The sequence below is a fragment of the Ricinus communis genome, chromosome 9, assembly GCF_019578655.1.
Source record: "Ricinus communis isolate WT05 ecotype wild-type chromosome 9, ASM1957865v1, whole genome shotgun sequence".
Taxonomy (NCBI): Eukaryota; Viridiplantae; Streptophyta; class Magnoliopsida; order Malpighiales; family Euphorbiaceae; genus Ricinus; species Ricinus communis.
The window spans coordinates 469239-491295 of NC_063264.1; the positions used below are offsets into that span (position 1 = coordinate 469239).

General features: G+C 38.4%; 4 protein-coding genes across 7 annotated transcripts; all 4 read right to left on the minus strand.

The window, feature by feature from the left end:
• Positions 1 to 10: 10 nt before the first annotated feature.
• On the minus strand, positions 11 to 1711 carry LOC8261364 (diacylglycerol O-acyltransferase 3). The gene is made up of 2 exons (XM_002519293.4): positions 1292 to 1711; positions 11 to 858 (listed from the first exon to the last, which is right to left on the minus strand). The coding sequence occupies exons 1-2, from the start codon at positions 1598 to 1600 to the stop codon at positions 169 to 171; spliced, it is 999 nt and encodes a 332-aa protein (XP_002519339.1). The 5' UTR covers positions 1601 to 1711; the 3' UTR covers positions 11 to 168.
• A 954-nt stretch (positions 1712 to 2665) lies between these two features.
• Positions 2666 to 7770, minus strand: LOC8261363 (protein CHUP1, chloroplastic). The gene is made up of 8 exons (XM_002519292.3): positions 7613 to 7770; positions 5134 to 5656; positions 4494 to 4907; positions 4272 to 4403; positions 3490 to 3671; positions 3273 to 3384; positions 3001 to 3144; positions 2666 to 2918 (listed from the first exon to the last, which is right to left on the minus strand). The coding sequence occupies exons 1-8, from the start codon at positions 7663 to 7665 to the stop codon at positions 2799 to 2801; spliced, it is 1680 nt and encodes a 559-aa protein (XP_002519338.3). The 5' UTR covers positions 7666 to 7770; the 3' UTR covers positions 2666 to 2798.
• Positions 7771 to 8071: 301 nt separating this feature from the next.
• On the minus strand, positions 8072 to 13748 carry LOC8261362 (ABC transporter B family member 11). Its single transcript, XM_048379348.1, has 12 exons — positions 13230 to 13748; positions 13059 to 13113; positions 12771 to 12946; positions 12460 to 12681; positions 12138 to 12376; positions 11488 to 12013; positions 11121 to 11394; positions 10084 to 10973; positions 9639 to 9905; positions 9229 to 9492; positions 8789 to 9082; positions 8072 to 8705 (listed from the first exon to the last, which is right to left on the minus strand). Exons 1-12 carry the CDS (start codon positions 13545 to 13547, stop codon positions 8349 to 8351), a joined length of 3882 nt encoding a protein of 1293 aa, XP_048235305.1. The 5' UTR covers positions 13548 to 13748; the 3' UTR covers positions 8072 to 8348.
• Positions 13749 to 14411: 663 nt separating this feature from the next.
• LOC8261361 (ABC transporter B family member 21) lies at positions 14412 to 21991 on the minus strand. Of its 4 annotated transcripts, XM_002519290.4 has the most exons (14): positions 21501 to 21991; positions 20658 to 21054; positions 20315 to 20369; positions 19917 to 20092; positions 19569 to 19790; positions 19248 to 19486; positions 18536 to 19061; positions 18123 to 18396; positions 17037 to 17833; positions 16521 to 16787; positions 16161 to 16424; positions 15740 to 16033; positions 15134 to 15491; positions 14412 to 14674 (listed from the first exon to the last, which is right to left on the minus strand). In XM_002519290.4, exons 2-13 carry the CDS (start codon positions 20988 to 20990, stop codon positions 15138 to 15140), a joined length of 3801 nt encoding a protein of 1266 aa, XP_002519336.1. In that variant the 5' UTR covers positions 20991 to 21054; positions 21501 to 21991; the 3' UTR covers positions 14412 to 14674; positions 15134 to 15137. The 4 variants fall into 4 exon arrangements, with proteins under 4 accessions (XP_002519336.1, XP_048235306.1, XP_025013137.1 ...); XM_048379349.1 differs by lacking the exon at positions 14412 to 14674 and having other exon boundaries at positions 15027 to 15491; positions 21702 to 21991; XM_025157369.2 differs by lacking the exon at positions 14412 to 14674 and having other exon boundaries at positions 15027 to 15491; positions 17037 to 17356.
• Positions 21992 to 22057: the final 66 nt, after the last annotated feature.

The following is a 22057-nucleotide window of genomic DNA, read 5'->3' on the forward strand; positions in this document are numbered from 1 at the left end:
AAGAAGTATATGCAAAATCACGTCAAGCAATTATACTAAAACCGCCATTCAGATTGCGAGTATATACATCCAGAGTTGTACAAGGAGAGGAGAGGATTGCCTCCACCAACGAAAATAGACAACAGAATACAAATCAGACCTAAGGAAACCATTCCAATGGAGAGACTCTTAAGATGCAGGGGCCAGACCCAACCCAAAGAAATTGGCCACAATAACATCCACATCCTCCAAACCAACACCAATGCAGAGAGGATTGGAGGGGGTTCGAACAGAGTCATCTGTGTTTCTGTCTTGGACAGAATTCCTGACCCTTACATTAGGACCGTCCCTGCAGTTCCCCATGCACTTGCACCCAACAACTGCAGCCTCTACACCCAAAACCCTCTGAAATTCCTCCAATAACGCTGCACCTCCCGACTTCTTGCACTTATTACCCATGCACACCTCAATTCTGTTTGCTGACAATTCCTCTGTCATCGAGCTATTCCTATCATTGCAACAGTCACCGACTGCGTTATCGGCACCGGTGCTTGGTCCAACGCAGCATCGTTTTTCATGATGTGTTGAAGTGTAATCCATCGGGTTGCATTCTTGGGTTGGGGAGACTGGTAGGGTGGAAGTTGGGTGGTGATGAGTAAGTGGGTGCAATTGAGGTAGTGCGGCAGGAATAGTTTCATCTCTGAAGCGGCTCATGTGAATAACCTCCCCACGTTCGCTATCACTACTGGATTCAGAGGATGAGGATGAGGATGATTCAGATTTTAGCTTGGCTTTTTTCTCTTGTTTCTTCTGCCTCTTTAATTCCTTCTCCTTTGCTCGCAATTCTTGGAGCTGTTTCATTAATCCTTGTGCAGCTTCCTGCAGAGAGCGGAGGAAAGAGAAGTTTAGTCACTATAGTGACTTATAGATAATGTGTTGCAATATCATGGAAATCACTGAGCACAGACATATGCCAACCTAAAGTACCTATGGTGGCCTCATTACTAGTAAAAGATAATATAACATGCAATAGCCATCTAGATAGGTAAAAGAAAAAAAGAAAAGAAAAGAAAAAGGTAGATTCATCCATTGATTTGATCCTATCCTGATTTCATTGATTTTTATAAGCAGCTGATTTAAGAAATCATCCTATAGCACCTACAGACAATTTTAAATGACGACTGCAGAAGTTTCTGACAAGATAATAACTAAATGATTCAATTCAGGGTATATATATATATATATATATATATATACATAGAGCGATGCATGAGTATAAAAGATAAATATAAAAGCAAAAAGGGCTATATACCTGGAGGGAGATGGATTGAGGTTGATGGAGCAAAGCATTGTTATGAGGAAACATGGAAAAGTCCTCAGACAAGGACTTCACTAATTTCAACTTTTTCTTGATAGATTTCTTGTTCCCTCCTCCGCACCTGACAAATCCTCCTTGACAATAATACTGCAGATGTCCATTATCTCTAAACCCTAAACAAGAATCAGAAACCCTATGGAATGCCTTCCTCGGTCTCAAAGAGGATACTCCGCCTGAATCCACCGCCCCACACAAAGATGGCGTTGCAGCCGAGGAGAAGCAGCCCAGGCCTGAGACTTCCATATGCCTATTTCCAAAAATGAATCCTAACCAACTGATAACTCTCTCCTCCTGAGTCCTGCAACATATATATCATATACATGGAGAGTTACTTTCTCTTATGATACAATACAATTACAAGGAAGGAAGGAACGCCTTCATGTAACTGATTTTGTCCACGTGTCCGACTATCATTGGAGAAATCTGACGTGTCTGTTGGCTGGGGAGACTCGTGACCGTTATCGGTTTGCCACGCTTTGTCTTCGTCCGGGCACGTGTATCCTTTAAGTAGATGACGTCATTTATAAGATTATAGGAATTGCACGGTCCTGATTAATCAAGATGGTACAGCTCGTTAGCCACGTAGGATATAACCCAAATGGCATTGCCACATAAACGTGGACTCCTGAAAAAGAAAAAGCAGAATTATATTGACTAATATAAATGATTTTTGGGGTAAATTAAGAAAAAGCAGAATTATATATATATATATATATATATATATATATAAAACGTATGCTATATTTTAATAAACATATACTCTTTTAACGTTGAATATTTATGTTAAATTTTGTTTCATTTTAAAAATTTCAATACTCAAAATATATTATTATCTGTAAATATATATTTTTTATCGTATATTTTTATTTAAGTTTATATTTTATTTCATTTGAAATATTGTATATTTAATTTATACTATTTTTAATTTATACTTTTATTTACATTAAAAATATACTAAATATATACTTTTTTCTTTAATAATATATTGAATATTAATATTTCTTTTTTATTTTATAATAAGTCATTTAATTTTTCAAATATAATATTTTCAACACGTTTTTCTTTTAGATTTATTTATTTATTATTAATATTATAATTATTATTAATATTATAAAATTAAACAAAATGCATCAATATTTTACAAAAATTAATGTGTTTTAAATTTATGTATATCCAATGAGAAGACCAAATCAAGTATTTCTGTTCTATTTTAGTATATGTTTTTGGGTATTTTTATTGTCAGAGAAATTTTTTAAATATTTTTGTAATCGTTTTATATTTTGTGACATTTATGAAAGAATCCCAAAATTGAAACTTAAAGTTCATTGCAAGTTCTAAATAATTAAACATATTAATATCTGCTCTGTTTACATATATTCTTACAAAGCCAAAAGTAAAACAAAAAAGAAAAAAAAAAAAAAAAGACTTTGTGTAACTGATCTCATCTGCACGATGCTATGGCGGCTAATAATTCTCGAGATCCTCCACCCTGGTGTCCTGGAACCCGCTGTCTTATCTCTTCAATCGCACACATTGTCTCTGAATCAAGACTTCCAGCAAACTGCAGGCATAAAACAATATTAAGAAGTTGCATTCCGCACTACATTCACAGGTATACACCACTATCATCTGAAATGGATTACCTGGTGAGCCCTATATGCAAAATTCACTCCTTGAAGCACCAATGCTTCTTGATTGGATTCCCTATCTGTGTTCCGCCCCACTTCTAGCTCCTCTATCACTCTCCTCATGTACATCTTCGCCAGCTTCATTGATGCCTGCTTTATCTGCATCACATCACATCATCACTAACTTATCACAACTGCCTTACTCAAATATCCACTATCATCTCTACTCCCCACTACTACAATTGACTACATTCAACACATAACTACCTCGCCCAACAAAACCATACCTTGCTCATCATTCCAGAATCAAGCATCCAATTGCTTGGAATTTTCCACTCCTGATATGACCGTAACACTGAGTTTCGAAGTTTAACCAGCCTTCCAATTCCTCGCTCCGACCTTGCAAATTCAGAAAACAAACCAGCAACTCAACATGATGCCACTTCAATCCTTATGCTTAAAATGACGGCTGAACAACTATGTTTCATGAAGCAAAATCCTTACTTGTCAAGTAATATAGCCATCTTTTTCAAGGCACTCCCACATGGAATGCTGGGATCATCCTTAAAAGAAGATATCTCATTTTCCAATTGCTTTAGGCTTCGATATTCAATAGCAGCTTCTCTGATGGCGTCAGCTTTCCTCTCTGGCCAATTGAAGTGCTTTAACACAGCCCGCTCATCTGCCTGTCGAGATTAACAGAGTCTAAATACCTATAAACATGAGATTCTAGAGACCTATTCACAACTTTCCTATTCCTACAAAACTTAACCCAAACCCCATCATATCTTTCACAAAACAATACTCCAGCAGTGTTCAGTGAAGTCCCATTTAAATCAATCCTAAGAACCACTTTGCTGATTCAGAGAAGCTAGATACTTCTCCCCACTATGTTTTGCCTTCCCGAAAAAAAAAAAAATTCACAACAGAGGGCTATGATTAAACCACATAATTAAATATATTGCACTTCTACGTCTGTACTCACAAATATCATAAACAAGATGGTCCAAAATGCCACTCCGAACAATTAAAGCAAACTGACAGTTGGAGCTATACAAGTGCTGTTATAGCAACAAAATCAAAATGTCTGATAACATATAATATGAGCTTGTTTTGGTGCTTATTTAATTTTTTTTAGTTTCGGAATATCTTCCAGAATACTATTCCTGGTGGCTAGAGTATGTATGTACTTTACAGACCCTCTAGCAGCAATAAATTATACAACAACTCTACCAGCAACTCATTTACTAGCTAATAAAACCACTTGTAAAGCACTTGGAAATTACCAGTGTTGAAAGTTCACCATCAAGCCAATCCACAAATTTCAGGACATCTTCAATGTCTGTATAGGCCACTGCCAGCACTTTTTTGATAAGTCCATTAATGAAATCACCTTTTGTTTCGATATCAGATTTTATCTGCAAGAGTTCAATAGGAAATTACGATTGAAGGAATAAAAATAAGGCAGAACCAACTGAAATAAAATAAGCTATTAAACATATGCTTACAGCTAACAGATGTGCTGAACGATTCTGAATCTCTCCAACTACGCTGCTGTGTGCACTTGTCACAACAGGTTTATACTGATTCTCATGTCCCTGAACATGTCTCTTCTCCCCATGCTTTCTCAATGACTGATAGAATTCTACAATTGCAGGAGTCTTTGGAGCAGTTGCTGCTCGTGCTAGAGGCCGCAGTGGGGGAGGGGGTGGTGGAGGTGGTGGCAAGGAGGGACAAGATGGAGCCTTTGTTTCTGCTTTGGACAGGAGATGAATTGGCCTAGATGGTGGTGGGGGACTTGGAGTTTTAACTGAAGTTGGCCCATTCATTGCATCCTTTTTAACTGTTGAATTTTCCAATTTGTTTGCAATGAGTTTCTGAATGTCCTTAAATTTGGGGCTCTGGTACCCTCCAATTGATTCCTTGATTCAAAACGAGCAATTGGAATCATATTTATGGCCATTGAGCTTGTAAACAAAGAACTCTCTAGTGTTTTATAAATCTCTTGACTCGAGGCAAACTCGGTTTTTTCACCCTAAATGAATTAATATAGGACTGGAAAGCAACCCCTTAAACCAAGTGAGGGAAATAATTATATATATGCATATATAAAGAGAGCAAAAAAAAAAAAGTGAGAATCTTTCTTACCGGAAGAGGAGTGTTATTAAGAGCTGCTGCAACCTTGGCTTCAGCAGAGGCAAGATCCTGCTGGAGCTTCTTGTTTTGAGACTCAAGCTCCTCATTCAAGCTCTGTGCTTTATCTAGCTCTGCCTTGAGAGATAAAACTTGAGACTTCAAATCCTGAATCAAATTGTCATTCAATTCAATCCTCTCCAGCAACTCCTTCTTGGTGTCCTCTTCAATTTTCCTCGCCGAACGCTGGGTTCTTGGTTTAGAAAATTGCTCGTGGACGGGGCGATTGACAGAGAGAGAGGGAGATACCACTCTGGCAACTTCCATTTGAGATCCCAGCAACTCGTCTCGGGATTTAGGCTTAGTGTTGACAAGCACAGACCTCCTCAACTTAGTGTCCTTTTTAAAATCCGGGGGGACTGATTGTGCTCTTTCTTTCTTCGCCGGTGGCTCAGGCTTGGGGGCTTTAGAGTTGAGTCTGAAGCGAGATGGAGTGGTGGGTTGTGACATGATAGAACGCTCTGTTTTTGTGGGTCTTCTGTAATTGATCATATGATATCATAAAGTTGATGATGATATTGGAGTGGGCGGCGAATATGATAAATGTGAGTACCAGTGCCCACTGCAAGAATAAGAACAAAGATTGCAGCTTTGCATGTCTTATTCTGGCATGTGCATGACAAATACCACTAAAAAGTGAGGGAGGAAGCGAGCGAGTGTGAATAAGTAAACCCGTGGCGTGGGCCGATGTGTCTGTGTCAGTGCATTGACTGCCTGCTGATCACCTCTCCCTCCATTAAACAAATGATATAAATTACAACCTTTATTACCCTTTTTCTATTTTCTAGAAAGGATTTCAGTTATATCAAAAGAAGTTATTTTTCTTGGTATCTCTTTTGAAGTAAAAATATTATCCGCTTTTTTATTTTAAGAAGCGGGTTACATTTATTGTTCGTCGGAGGTGATTACCGGTGGGGGTAAAATGAAACAAAAAGGGACACGATTGACATCCCCTCCTGGATGAGGCGAGCCCCAGCCCAAGGCGAAGAATAAAGACAAAGCTGAATTTCTGGGTTTAGTGAAGTATTTAATTGAACGCTTTGCTTCCTTCCTACTAATTGAGACAGAAAGGCAGTGTGTGTTGGGTACCCTTGGTTTGGTTCTTCCTGTGTTCAAATAGCAATTGGTTTAATTTGTGTGTTCTTCAGCACCATCTTCGTTCGTGGGATGCTGTAGTGATGGTGGTGGAGTGTAGGAGGTTTACAAAAGTCCCTTTTTTGTTAAAGAAATTATTATTAATTTGAACGACATGAATCCATGATAAGACATCAGAAGAACTGGTGCCCTGTTTTGTAAAGCTTTAGAAGTCATGGACAAAAAATAATTAAGGGTAAAATCGTCATGAGGTAGGGCCTAAACCTAACTGATTTGCAGGTGGTAATGATAAGTGAATTGATAAGGAGATAGGTCCACGTAATTAAGTTTATACTAATTCTATAAAAGGGACAGCCACAGCATTTCATATATCTTATGTAGGACGTTTAATCATTGAGCAGCAGCAGCCCGACCCATTTGTATACAAGGAATTTGTCTGATCTCCTTCGTCGCCTCGCCCAATTGTTGTTTCCAAGTCACGTTACTTTAGTTATTTTATATGGTTGGTAAAATCCAACTGCCTACCAAATTTCATTAAACATGGTCATATCATTTTAATTCTTAATTATATATTTTTGGACGGAAAATAGTCTTATAAAATTATCAATATTTTTTATAAGAAAAAGGAAACTTAGAATTGCAGCATGGATACACTAAGATTAAAGGTAAGAGATAGAGTGATGTTATTTGATGTAAATGTGGATATCTGACGTTGGCAAATCACATTCACTGTGTCATTAATTGTGTTGCAAAATTCAATTCTCTCTCTCTCTCTATATATATATATAGCAATTAATTAGCACAGTATCCTACTAGTTAAAACCCCAAATCCTCCATATTAGTGAGCTTTAATGTCAAAAAAAAAGAAACAGTAGAGTAGAGTGAAATGCAATTAGCAGAATATTATTATGTCAAAAAGAGTGGTTGGGAAAAGCAGAAATATGCAGATGATGATCAGATTCTGGCTTAACCGGTATTGCATAAAATTACATGCACGGTATACAATAGATCTTTGCGGTTTCTGTCAAAAGAGAAGGCAGAAGCATTCCAAAACCAAAACATGTGAATATGTGTATGACTAGGCCATGAAACTTAAAAGCCTCTTGAAAATGATTGTTCCCATTCCCACTCCTCTCTCTTTCACTTCTGCTATTTAATCAATCCATTTTCCCAGTTTCTTTTCATTATTAATCCTACCCCCCCACCTTAATACTGTACCATGTTCGTTCTAGATCATGAGTTATGCCAGTACTGCTAGTATATTTGTCTGCGTAAGCCTGGCAGTAGATAAGAAAATTGGAAGAAAAACCTGAGAGCTATAGGAAATTAGAAGCCGTACCTGCAGGGTGCGGAAAAGCAGTCCTTCTTCTCGGATTTTGGAATTTGGCACATATAAATTAGCAGACAAGCAGGTGGCTGTTGCAGAGAATTAAAGAATGGGGTTGGCTGTTAAAAGAATGAAGCTGACAATATATATGTATATGATGTGGGAGTGGGAGGAAAGAAAGAAACAAAAAAGTGTGTGGGAAATGGAAAGGGTGAAAGGTGGGGAGATTTCCTTTGAAGTAATTCTTGAAAAGAAAAGAAATATTATATGACAAAGAAAAAAGGCAAGAGAGGGTTAGGCGTTTCTGTTTCTGTTGGTTGCTACTTCGCATCACTTATATTATATTTATTTACATCCTTCATCTCTTGTGTTTCATTATGATATGGTATCAGTAGGGTGTTATTTCATTTATACATTTTGTAACAAATTAAGGAGAAACATAAGCTTTGAGTTTTCAAGAAGGAAGACGGATTTACGGTTGGTTTCATGCGAAGTCACTTGAAGGTCAATGACAATAAATAAAGAGTTCGCTTCCCTAATTCACAGTTGCTGGGCTCGGTCACAGAACTGTACCTCCCACTTCAACATTTTCTCAGCCCAATTTTAAAGCATTATTGTGTAACATATAAAAATGAGAATAAACTGAAGAAGACGAGTTGTGGGAATGGTGTGAGGCACCACCATAATCTCCTGTTTACATTTTTACAAGCTCATCAATTCATAACCAGCCCTAATGCTCCCTAGAAGCTCAATGGACACCGTCACGTGTGTGTAATGCCACAATGGAAGCATAAATACCATCCTTCATATTCATCAGCGTCTCGTGCTTGCCTTTCTCTGCAATCCCTCCATTCTTAACAACTGCAATTACATCTGCATTTCTTATTGTCGATATCCTATGCGCAACCACTACTGTCGTCCTGTTCACCATAGCTCGATCTACTGCTTCTTGCACTACTCTTTCAGATTCTGCATCCAGCGCACTAGTTGCTTCATCTAGCAGTAGGATTTTTGGCGCCTTCACTATAGCTCTTGCAATTGCCACCCGTTGCTTCTGTCCACCGGACAACTGGATCCCCCTTTCACCCACTCTCGTATCATACCCCTGCATTTCCAGACTCATTAGTCCCGTACATAACCTTTATTACCATTCCAATTTACCTGCTTGCTGTTCTTCGCATTATTTACCTGTTGTAACCCACTTATGAAGTCGTGGGCATTTGCCAGTACTGATGCTGCTACTATTTCAGCTTCTGTTGCGTTTCCTTCCTTTCCATATTCTATGTTGGCTCTGATACTGTCATTGAATAACACAGGCTCCTGCCCGACCAGCCCCATTTGCTGTCTTAACCACTTCAGTTTTAGCTTCTGAATTTCTATCCCATCTAGTGTTATGCATCCTGAATCTGGGTCGTAAAACCTTTGCAACAACGAGATCACCGTTGACTTCCCACTACCACTTTCTCCAACCAGAGCAACTGTCTGATAAAACAAATCTCATCTTCTTACTATATAAATATAAGATGCCCTGTCTTGTAAAAATGATTTACATAGTTGTAGGCTTACAGAACCTTGACTGTAATTTCTATTAATATGAATACAATTTCAAGAAACCGCTATTAAGTTACCTTGCCAGCATGAATAGCCAAAGATAAATCCCTGAAAATTTGTATTTCAGGTCTTGTGGGATATCTGAAACTGACGTGTCGAAGCTCAATATCTCCTTTAAGATGTTCTATTACCGTTCCAGAATCATCACTGGAGTCTATTTTTGATTTCTGGTCAAGAATCGCAAACACAGAAGCTGCAGCACGGTTTGCTTTGCTGGCATCAGGAGCAAGGGAGCTCGTTTGAGAAACTCCAAGAGCTGCCATGGTGAGAGCACAGAACACCTGAAAGTGAACAGATGTAAAAATGGTTATAACTGAGAAATTAAATAAGTAATTTCTATTAAACCATGCATGTTCATTCGAGAAAAAATGTAAAACTTTGCATGCCTTACTTCATTCATACATAGAGAAGGGAATAAATTACTTACTCGGAAAACCTCAACATATGTTGTATCTCCAGCCTCAACAAGTCGGGCTCCAGCATAAAAACTGGTAGCATACACAGAGTAAAGCAAGAGGAAGGACAGTCCAAACCCGAACCCACTTATCAAACCTTCCCTTATTCCTCTCTTCACAGGGCCTTGGCATTTCCTTTCGTAAAGTTCCATCACCTTCTCTTCAGCACAGAAAGAAGCGACAGTCCGAATAATCCCTACTGCATCATTTGCAACTTGACTTGCTTCCTCGTATATATTCTGTAACCATTTTAAGATCAATTATGGAATTTAAAGATCTAGTAAAGTAGAATAGCCATCTGAACTCAATAAGTACACAGTTAACTTTTTTTTTTGTCTGAAGTTCAGAAGAATGAAGCACAATGAAATATGGTAGAAAAAAAAAATGAATGCAGCGCCAGACAAGTTGACAACTAACATTTGCATCTGCACTGAAACCTTCAATGAATTTCATCTGAAGATATCCATTGAGTCCTAGAAGAGGTAGCAAGAGAAGAATGATGCAAGCCAATTGCCAGTTTGCTTCAAAAGCAATTACTAAACCAGCAATTGCTGTCGCAATGTTTTGAACTAGCAGACCAAGCGTATCTCCAACCAGACTACTCACTGAAGTAGCATCTGCTGAAAGCTTTGCTCCAATTGCACCACTTGAGTGCTCAGCTTTATCAAACCAGCTTACTTCCATGTAAACAACTTTTTCGAAGCACATCGATCTGATCCTTTTAATCAATTTACACCCAGCCACTGCAAAAAAGAATGACCTCAAAGGATAAGCCAATAAAGACAATGAAGCCAGTCCAAGAAACATGAATGCCCAAAGTCTTGAATCCTTTTGGAGTTTATCTGCTGGCTCAAAGAAAGTTTTGATCATACTGGACACCAGTACACCAAAAAAGGGCATCACCACACCGTTGGCTGCTGCAGCCGCAGAACCTAGCAGTAAGACTGGGATTTCTGGCCTATTAAGATGGGCTAAGCGATGAAGTGGGATTTTTGAAGGCGGTGGCAATGATGCTGAGGCAAGAGGATAGGGTTCTGCTGGTGATGAATCTGGGACATTCATTCCAAGCGGCAAACCAATTGGAACTGAGAAAGAGTGACGGCTACTGTTTCCGATTCCAGATGACCCACGGCTTAAGGTTCGTAAGAAAGAAAAATGTTGGCTAGAATGTCTTCCAGAATCGACCGTGATTTCTGGCCTCTCTAGCTCATTCAGACCACTACATTCTGAAACTCTGCCAATTTCCTGCGTTCTTATTAGCTGGGAATATGCTCCATCAGGATCCTTGGTTAGCTCAGAGTGGCAACCTGATTGGATTGAAATGATTGAGAATGCAGTTATGTATATCTAAGAAAACGAAAAAACAAGGTGAACTTGAGAGCTCAAGTGGAGGCAAAGTTTCAAAAACAGAAGCTCAAATATTTATTATAGTAAAAAAGACTCAAAATTTGTACCTTGTTCAACAATCTTCCCTCGGTGGATAACAGAAATTGTGTCTGCATTCCTTACTGTACTTAATCTATGGGCTATAATAACTGTAGTACGATTGACCATGACCTTGTCCAATGCCTCCTGCACAATTCTTTCGGATTCTGTATCAAGAGCACTTGTGGCTTCATCTAGAAGTAGAATTCTTGGGTTTTTAAGAATGGCTCTAGCTAAAGCAACTCTCTGCTTCTGGCCCCCAGATAGCTGAGTACCATGCTCGCCGACCATCGTGTCGAACCCCTGACAAATCAAAACTGAATTAGAAGTTCAAATGGTAAGGTAGGAAGTACTATTTATTTCGGAACCAAATACAACGGGTTGTGTCTGTTATACCTGAGGTAGTTTATCTATAAACTTAGCAGCATTGGCAAGCTCAGCAGCAGCCCTGACTTCCTCAGTACTTGCACCCTCCTTACCATAGGCAATGTTCTCTTTAATGCTACAAGTGAGCAGTGCAGGTTCCTGGCTGACGAGGCCAATTTTTTGTCTGATCCATTTTAGCTGGAACTCTTTAAGGTTTATTCTATCAATTAGAACTTCTCCAGCCAGTGGATCATAAAATCTCTCAATCAAACTGATAACTGTAGATTTCCCGCTTCCACTCTCTCCAACCAAAGCTGCAGTTGTGCCGCTAGGTATATACAGAGAAAATCCACCCAATATCTGCTCTTCTGGTCTAGCAGGATAACTAAAACAAATATCTTTTAACTCTATGTCTCCATGAATATCATCCAGTGTCCTCCCATTGGTGTCACAAGATTCTATCAGTGGCTTCCTACCAATTATCTCAAACATTTTAAAAGCTGCTGCTTGTCCGGCGGCAAATGCAGTCAAGCAAGGAGATGCCTGCCCTAGAGACCTGGAAAACAAATTACGAGAATGAACATCAAAACAAGGTTATTTATCCTTCTATTATGGATGGATACTTTGACAATTAGTGAAAAGCTTGCTTGCAGATGGGAGAATGGAAGAGTGCTACTCACAAAGATCCAGTCAACACCACAAAAACAATATTAATGATGTCCCCTCCTTTATATCCTTCATTAAGCACCAGTTTTGCTCCGTACCATACAACCAGTGCATAGTAGGAAAATACAATAAATGTAACCAAACCAAAACCAAACCCTGCAGCCAAGCTTTCTTGCACACCGGACTTGCAAGCTTTGGTCAAACAATTGTTGTATCTAGCTATGGCCTGTTTCTCCCCAGTAAATGATGCAACCTGCAAAGATTATAACCATCACACCCATAGTCCCGAAAAAGAAACAAAAGGAAAAAACCAACATTTAGGCCGGTTCTGCATACAGTTCTGATTGAACCAATTGTTTGGTCCACGACAGTTGCAGCAAGAGAATAAGCAGTTTGTCCACGGGATGCCAGCTTCGATATATAAATGGCCATGAGTGCACCAGAAAAAACCAGAGGAGGAATAGAAGATAACATTATCAGGGTAAGTTTCCATCCCCTGATAAAAGCTATGACAAAACCTGAAATGAATGTCAGAATTAGCTGCAGAAATTTTCCAACCTGCAATGAAAATCAATAAGTGAGAAAGATATTCCAAATTCCATTTTACCAAATGGCAGAAGTAAGGCATCTGAATAGTTTGAAAGTACCTTCTCACCCATGGCATCTTGGATAAGGACAGCATCACCCGACATCCTCGCAACAGTTTCTCCAGTGTTAGTTTCCTTGTCAAAAAAGCCGATTTCTTGCCTCAGAATTGCCTTCAAGTATAAACTTCTAATTCGTGCTGCCTGTCTCTCGCCAGTGACCATCCAACAAGCCACTTCTGGTGGACAGCAAGCATGGTATTTCAGTTTTCAGTATGTCAAACAGAACCTAATGACCGTGAATTTTTATTTTTATTTTTTATTTCTGAGAAAGAAACATGATGCACTCACGAAGAGATCCGGCAACACCTGACCCTAGAGCCAAGTATACAAACTTTAGAGACACCTGAGAACATAAAGTTGGTCAAGCTATTATTCAATGTTTATTAGGAAAGCCCACGAAGAATTGCAGAATACCTGAAACAGAAGCTCAATATGGAAGAGAAATTAGTCGCAGATTACCTTGGAAACTTCGTGAAGCACTGCACTGGTGTTCACACTATTATCTCCAAATGCATTTACTACATCTCCAAAGACAACAGTCATAAGGGGCATACAGATTCCATTTCCAGCAGAAGCAATTGCACCCACAAACATTAGTAGGTAATCTGTAGAGTCAGCAAAGGAGAAAAGCTTGTAATAAGGCAATATATTTGTGCTTTCATCTTTCTTCTTGCTCTTGTGTAAATCTTGTTGGATGCCATTCTTCCGTAGAGCTTCCTGTAAATCCACAGCTTGCGAACGTGGCATAGATGCTGCGGCCTGCTGTGTGTTTACCATGATGAGTGCTGTTAGAAAAGATACATCAACTGCCTCACTGCCTCATTATAACAGAAGATCAGAGGTGGGAGGGCAGATATATTCTAACAAAATATTCTGACAAGTTCACTCAAAGTACAGCTGTTTAATATCAAATGACTTACTAACTTGGTATGCTGACGCTAAAGTAGATAGATAGTTTATTTATTTTTGGATTCATATATTGGCTTGGAAATGATAGAGAATCTGTTTAAAGGTTACGAAAACGAACAGGAAACTCTATATAACTGCGACAAGATAAAAATCCAAGAACATATGCTACCGAATGGGACAAGAAATGCTGAATATAGTAGGCATACAATGTAATGCGCAAGCAGTGAGGGCAGCAGCAGGGAATATATATATATATATATATATATATATATAGTAGCGAGTCACAGGTTATGTGGGCAGTTAATTCCTTCCAAATATGAATTGGATGGATAAAAGAAATGGGTTAATTAATATAGTACTAGTACTAGAAATGGTTCCTAATTTGTACGGAAGCAGAGGTCAAGCAGAAAATAAACCTGTGATGTCATCTTTACGCATTTAAGTGCTGCTTAAACCTTTTCGTATGGTATTTTACTGACATTACATCTTCTGGAATGCAATCATATCATATTACCATTTTCCATTTTCCTTTTGTTTTTTTGTTTCTTTTCCTTTTGGCTTTTTAATTATTGTCTGGGCAGAATTACTTGATGACAAGATGCTGATGAACATTGTTAGGCATTTCTGATAAAAAAATGGAGCTATTATTGAGAGCATTCGAAATTGACAGGTCATTGAACTTTTAATATTTTCAGGGCTGAGGCATATTCCAATACCTTGACAATTCTCATATCTTGCAATCCCTCCTGTTTCTGTGTGGAAAGCTTATTCTCTATTAAAAAATTATTTACTTTTTTTTTTTTTTTTTTATAAATAATCTTCATAAAATGAAGTTGGGTGTATGTATTTTTGCACCAACCACAAAGCAACAATTTTATATATTATATCACCATCTATCATTGCTCCGGTAAGTAAAACATAAACATCAACAAGAGCTCCCCCACTGGCCGGCCTGTGTGACGAATTGTCAATCCTTGCTCTTCCTAATTGTGGTCCTGAAATTTCAGTAGCTATAATAAGAAAATAAAAGAGTTCATGGAAGCAGCGAAGCCATGAAGTCATTGCTAATAATTGTGGCTAAATTATTCACATTATTTCTTTTGGAGCGGGGGATTTCATGATAGTATTAGAGTATGTGAATAGGCTTAAAATTTGTAATAGTGGAGGATGGTCGTCTGTAATAACAATATTGTCTCTGTGGCAGCTCGTCCATATAATGTCGATCAATGTAGCCACTTGCAATTTGAAAGAATGTGATTCAAAATTAAAGAAGGGTGAAGTGAATTTGACTATAACAAAGAGAGAGAGTCCCCCATCCAAAATTCAACTCTCATATCTACCAACTCCTATTCAACTAATGTGTATTTCCAGATATTAAGGTGCCGCCATATAGACATTTATTTAGCACATCAACAAAAATTACACTCCATTATGCAGAAGAGAAATACGCTTACATTTTTAAGATGAAGCAGTTGACTGGGGAGCCATCAAGGAGGCGTAAATGCCATTCTTGATGTTGATCAAGGTTTTATGTTTTCCTTTCTCAACTATTTCTCCATTTTTCAGTACTGCAATCTTGTCTGCACACTTAATTGTGGATAAGCGATGGGCAATAACCAATGTGGTTCTTCCCACCATTACTCTTTCTAATGCATCTTGAACCCCTCGTTCAGACTCTGCATCTAGTGCACTGGTTGCTTCATCTAGAAGCAAAATTCTTGGAGCCTTCACTATGGCCCGTGCTATTGCTACTCTTTGCTTCTGTCCACCAGACAATTGCACCCCTCGTTCCCCGACAATAGTATCATACCCCTGCATTTTTCAAAGTTAACAGCATCATATTCACAACCATCTCCAGGTGTTACTGTACATTGGATTCTAGTCTATTTACATGTAATTCAAGGAGAACATACTCATAAAAGACTCTCCCAAGCCACTAATACTTATTAGTTTCAATCAACAGCCGTGTTTTCCATGGATTTTTGTTTTATACTTTTTAAATTCCGAAAGGCGGATCTATAGGGTTATAGCCATTCAGTTCAGGATTGCAGTTTTTTAACCTGTTTTAGACTACTGATGAAGCAGTGAGCATTGGCTAATTCTGCTGCAGCCATAATTTCTGCCTCCGTCGCATTCGCTTCCCTTCCATATGCGATATTGGCGCGGATGCTATCATTGAATAATACAGGCTCCTGACTGACCAGTCCCATCTGCTGCCTTAACCATTTCAACCTCAGTCTTTGAATCTCAATTCCATCTAGAGTAATTTTTCCAGAATCTGGGTTATAGAATCTTTGCAGTAATGCAATCACCGTTGATTTTCCACTCCCACTTTCTCCAACAAGGGCAACTATCTGATATGAAGATTATTAGTTCCAGCACTATAAAATTGACTGTGGGTTTTTGTTAAATATACGTATAGTTTAAAGTTAGAGTAGGAAAGGAACAAAATTTACATGCATAATAAAATTATTCAGTCACCTTGCCAGATTGAATAGCCAAGCTAAAATCTTGGAATATTTGAATGTCAGGCCTCAAAGGATACTGAAAACCGACATGGCGAAATTCAATTTCTCCCTTCAAATTTTCTATTATTGTTCCAGAGGGGTCACTAGGATCTATTTTAGATTTCTGGTCAAGAATTGTGAATATAGAAGCTGCAGAACTCCTGGCTTTATTTGCATCAGGTGCCAGAGAGTTGGACTGAGAGATCCCAAGAGCTGCCATACTAAGAGCAAAAAAGACCTAAAAACAGCAGTTAACCAAATCGAGGTCAATGAAAAACCAAAATGGTAAAGATTTTAGAGTGACTGTGTTGGCAGATGGGAGAAAGGAAATTACTCGAAAAACCTCGGTGAATGTTGCCTTTCCGTGATCAACTAGATGAGCTCCAACATAAAAACTAACTGCATAGAAAAAGAAAAGAAAGAAGAAAGATAGACCAAATCCTATCCCGCTAATCAATGCTCGCATTTTTCCAGCCTTAAGGGGGCCATCGCAGTTCTTCTGATACAGCTGCATCACCTTTTCTTCAGCACAGAAAGAAGCAACTGTTCTGATACTGCTAACTGCATCACTAGCAACTTGACTCGCTTTCTCATACATTTTCTGCAAAAATTAAACAATTTTTCTCCTTTAAAAGTGAAAAAAGTCATTATGCTGAGAGCTCTTTTAAGATGTGATATATCAGACATTTCCCACCCATTTCCAACCCCTCCCCCTCTTATAATTCTTATGTTGTTATATTTCTCAAGGGAAATTTACAGTTTCACTAGTCACCTACAGTCCCTTGCTAAACTGAGCATCTTTAGCAAGAAGCAACCACTAATGCATGTTTTGGTGAAGATAAAAGCTAACCTTTGCATTTGCATTGAATCCTTTCATGGACTTCAACTGGACATATCCGCTGAGTCCCATAAGTGGCAATAGCACAAGGATTACAAGAGCTATTTGCCAGTTTGCGTGAAAAGCAATGACCAAACCAGCAATACCTGTTGCGGTGTTTTGAATGAGCAAAGCAAATGTGTCTCCAACTAAACCTCGCATTGCAGCTGCATCTGCTGAGAGGCTTGCACCAATTGCACCACTTGAATGCTCGGGTTCATCAAACCAAGCTATCTCCATGTTGACCACTTTCTCAAAAAACATTAATCGAATCCGTTTTATTAACCTACACCCTGCCACAGAAAAAAAGTATGTGCTCATTGGTGTAGTAACTAGAGACACCAAACCAACTAGAACAAATATAAGTGCCCAAAATCTAGAATCTTTTCGTAGTTGATCTTCTTTTTCATAATAGGTTTTGATTATATTCGCAAGGAGCAATCCAAAAATCGGCATTATAATTCCATTCACCACAGCAGCCACAGCACCAACCAACAAGACAGGGATTTCTGGACTGCTAAGAAGGGCAAGACGACGAAGAGGGTTTTCTAGAGGCATTTTTGATGTCTCTGAAGAGGTAGTGCTAAGTGGTTCTGGAGCTGCCTGTTCAGAAAGACTAACTCTGGGAGATGTCCCCACTGAAGCCCAGATAGAATGATGGCTACTCCCTGGACTCTTTAGAACATTCTGTACTGGCTCGACAAATTCTTGGTACTGTATGAGCTGAGCATATGCTCCATTGGGATCCTTGAGTAGATCTGAAAGTGTACCTAATCATTTGAAAAGGACTATGATATAGGTAATTTGACTAAATCATTGCGCTTTAACTTCCAAGTAATGCAATAATGTCAATTTAGCTGGTAGAATGAATATGTCATCATAACAGCAAGAGAGTGTACATTTGGGAGCAGGGAATGCATTAAGAGTATGACCCTCTGTTAATTTAGAACCATTAGTATTTCAACTATTGATAACATTTATGAGTACTTCAGAAGTTAATGGCAGATATGTGCATATGTTGGTAATTTTGGCTAGAGTTCAGAATCAGAAATATTTCACCTTTTTGAACAATCTTTCCTTTCTGCATAACTGCTATCATATTTGCATTTCTCACTGTAGACAACCGATGGGCAACCATGAGTGTAGTTCGGTTAATCATAACCCTGTCCAATGCCACTTGCACCATCCTTTCTGATTCTGCATCAAGAGCACTAGTGGCTTCATCTAAAATTAAGATTCTTGGATTCTTCAAAACTGCTCTGGCTATGGCAATTCTTTGCTTCTGGCCCCCAGATAATTGAATTCCATGCTCCCCTACCATTGTGTCTAGTCCCTGGAAACACAATGAATAAAATTGTGCAGGATATGAACAAATTGACTAGGATCACTAAACTTTTGTCGATAAGGGCTTTGCCACAATGAAGAAAAATATGTATCATGCAAAATACAATGACGGTTCAATAATCTAAAACCTTGGGCAACATGTTTATGACGTTAGCAGCATTGGCAAGATCTGCAGCAGCTCTTATTTCTTCCATAGTTGCACCTTCCTTTCCATAGGCTATATTTTCTCTAATGCTTGAAGTAAACAACAGTGGTTCCTGGCTCACTAGGCCTATATTTTTTCTGATCCATTTTAGTTGGAACTCCTTAAGATTGACGCCATCTATAAGAACTTCACCAGCTTGTGGGTCATAAAATCTCTCTATCAAACTGATCACTGTTGATTTTCCGCTTCCACTGTGTCCAACTAAAGCTGTGGTTGTACCACTGGGTACTGAGAGACAGAAACCACAGAATATTTGCTCATGAGGCCTGGATGGGTAGCTGAAATAAACATTCCTTAATTCAATATCTCCATGGATTTCTTCCAATTTTAGTCCTTTGGTGTCATAAGCATCAATCTCTGGCTTCCTATTGATTGCCTCAAATATCTTAACTGCAGCAGCCTGTCCAGCAGCAAATGCATTTATGCATGGAGATGCCTGCCCCAGAGACCTGTAACAATTCCAAATGAAACGTTATTTATCTTTCCAGAGTATGGAGCACCACATGGCTGCAAAGAACATTAGAAAAGACCAAAAAAGCAAATGCTTACAGTTGGTCTTCCACTAACTCTAGAAGTTTAAATGAACACAGTAAAACATTTTCGACTACACATAAATGGGATTGCTTGCAACTTACAAGGATCCGGTCAATAGAGAAAAAATCACATTGAGAACATTCCCTCCTGTGTAGCCTTTTTCAAGTACCATTCTCCCACCAAACCACACAGCAAATCCATAACTGCAGAGCAAAATAAACATTAGCGTACCAAAACCTACGCCAGCAGCCAAACCTTCTTGTACACCAGAGTCATAAGCTCTGCTCAAGGACTTGTTGTATCTAACAACAGCATGCTTCTCTCCAGTAAAAGATGCAACCTGTGTGGAAACTGACCATTACATTCATAATTCTAAAGAAACAGAAAAAGAAAACCTTTCGTTCTAATGTCAAGTATCATACAGTTCTTATTGAGCCAATTGTTTGCTCAAGAATATTTGCTGCAACTGTATAGGAAGTTTGTCCACGAGATGCCAGCTTGCCTACAAGCTTATTCATGATTGCACCAGAGAGAACAATAGGTGGAATTAAAGATAGCATGACAAGTGTGAGAAGCCACCCCTTAAGGAAAGCTACCAGAAAACCTCCTACAAATGAAGCTAGCAGCTGAATAAAATTTCCAACCTGCAATGAATAAATCAAACATAGAGGGGGGATCTTCAATGGTTTTCAGGTGCCTAATAAACTTTGGAAGACATAAAGTAGATGGTAATAATTCTATGCTCTTTGCGTGTGGCATGGCAGCAATACCTTTTCACCCATAGCATCCTGAATCAGAATGGTGTCACCTGACATCCTCCCAACAACTTCTCCAGTATTAGCTTCTTTATCAAAGAAACTAATATCCTGCCTCAGTACAGCTTTCAAGTATAAACTTCTTATTCGAGCAGCCTGCCTTTCCCCTGTGATCATCCAGCATGCCACCTCTGCAATATAACAAACATGTTGACCATTGATATTAATTTTGTAATTGAAAGCATCTGAGCTCTAAGTTGTTTTTTTCTTCCCTGAGAGCTTAGTTTTTAATATCTTCAAAACTGCCTTATACTTATGTTATCAGAAAGATCAAACTGCAAGATTCAAAAAAAGAAAAAAGAAAAAGGAAAGAAAGATCAAAGTGCATCTTATAAGGATCCAAATTTACTTACGAAAGAATGATGCAAAACCAGATCCCAAAGCCAAATAGATAAACTTCAGAGACACCTGGAACATTCAATTCATTAAACTATTACCACATAAATTCAGTTACTATAAGATCAACCCAACAGAACTTCTAGGATGTAAAAATGCCAAAAACCTTTAGTGGTTGAGTTAGCTTAATAATGGAAAAAAAAAGAAAGGAACCCAGATGAAAGGATATGTAATTAATAAGAGATAATCAATGAAAGGAATGAGAAGGACACTCATGAACTTTCTTTGCATTTAATGGTTCAGGGTTGATCAAAAGAGATGAACAAATGTGAGGAAGTTTGGGTACAGTATCAGGGATACCTGAGCAACGTTATGTGCCACAGTAGACGTGCTTGCAGATTTGCCGATAGAATCAATTAGTTCTCCTAAGAGTATGGTCATAAGTGGCATACAGATTCCATTTCCGAAAGCAGCAACAGTGCCAATAGTTATTAATAGAATGTCCAGCGAGTCAGCAAAGGAGAATAACTTGTAATAAGGTACAGTATGAATGTCTTTCTCTTTGTCATTGACCTTTTCCGTATCTTGTTGGTTGCTCATATATTCTGGGATCTTCTCACCCTCTGATACTGACGAATGTGCTGTAGTTTCTTCTTTGTTCATATGTTCACTCCAATTGCTTTCATCAGCCATGTCATATAGATGCGATACTTTTTCAACTACTAATAACTACTAGTCCTATCTCCACATTACCATACTGCAAGAAGGAGGAAACAGGAAATTCAGTTGAAATGTTGAAGAAGATCAACGACGACAGAGTTAATCTTTAGTTTATTCTTTTTTTTGGTAAATCACCAAAAGTGTTAACGTTGATTGAAGACAAAACCATTGTCTCATTGGAATCTCGAGAAATGTAAAACTTTTATCTTATTTTAAAAAGTATATTGAAAAAGAAAAAAAAAATCATCTACATGGTAACAATTGACGTCGGGGTTTTGAATGAAGCACTAACCAATACTAAAAAAGTCGAATTGACCTTAAAAAGATAAAAGAAGATATCAAATTAGAAAGAGAGCTGCATATAAAGCAGCATCAACGATCAAGGGTCAGCATGGAAGAGACTACTGTGAAAATCATACATTATTTAAATCTTACATGGTTGACTGTAAACTTATGCTGTAAGAAAATAATAGCAAAATAAACCTGGTGATGAAACTTGGCGAAGATTGGTGAAATGAGGAGAAAAGGGAAGGACGGAAATGTAGTGGTAGCAATCATGAGTGAGCCAGCAAACGGAAAATATAAGAATATATAGGGACAGGAATAATCCGTTGAAAGCAATGCGGAAAGAGAGATGCCAACAGAAGAACGGATTCTCATGTTTGTAATGTAATGCATTGTTACCCGGTAGATCCAATGTAATTGTTGTTTCGACTTGGTTGTCATTCGGACCCTCTTGTCCTTGTTATGTTTTGTGGTTATATTTGTTGTATGTGTATAAATATTTTTGTAATTATCTTTGATACAAGCAATGTGGTGATGCATTTGCATGGGGATTGGGGAGGAGAGGATGGTTTTTGGTTTGGCTGCTCAATCAGAAGTAAAAAAACTCCAGGAGAAGAATGGTTTGCATTGAGATTATTAATGCTTTGACAGAATTCCCTCCTAAACGGGACGGAAGAAGAGAAAGGCAAAGGATATGATATGGGCCACATCCTTATTGAAAAATGTTACGCAAGCCTAAGCCCATATCCTACGGA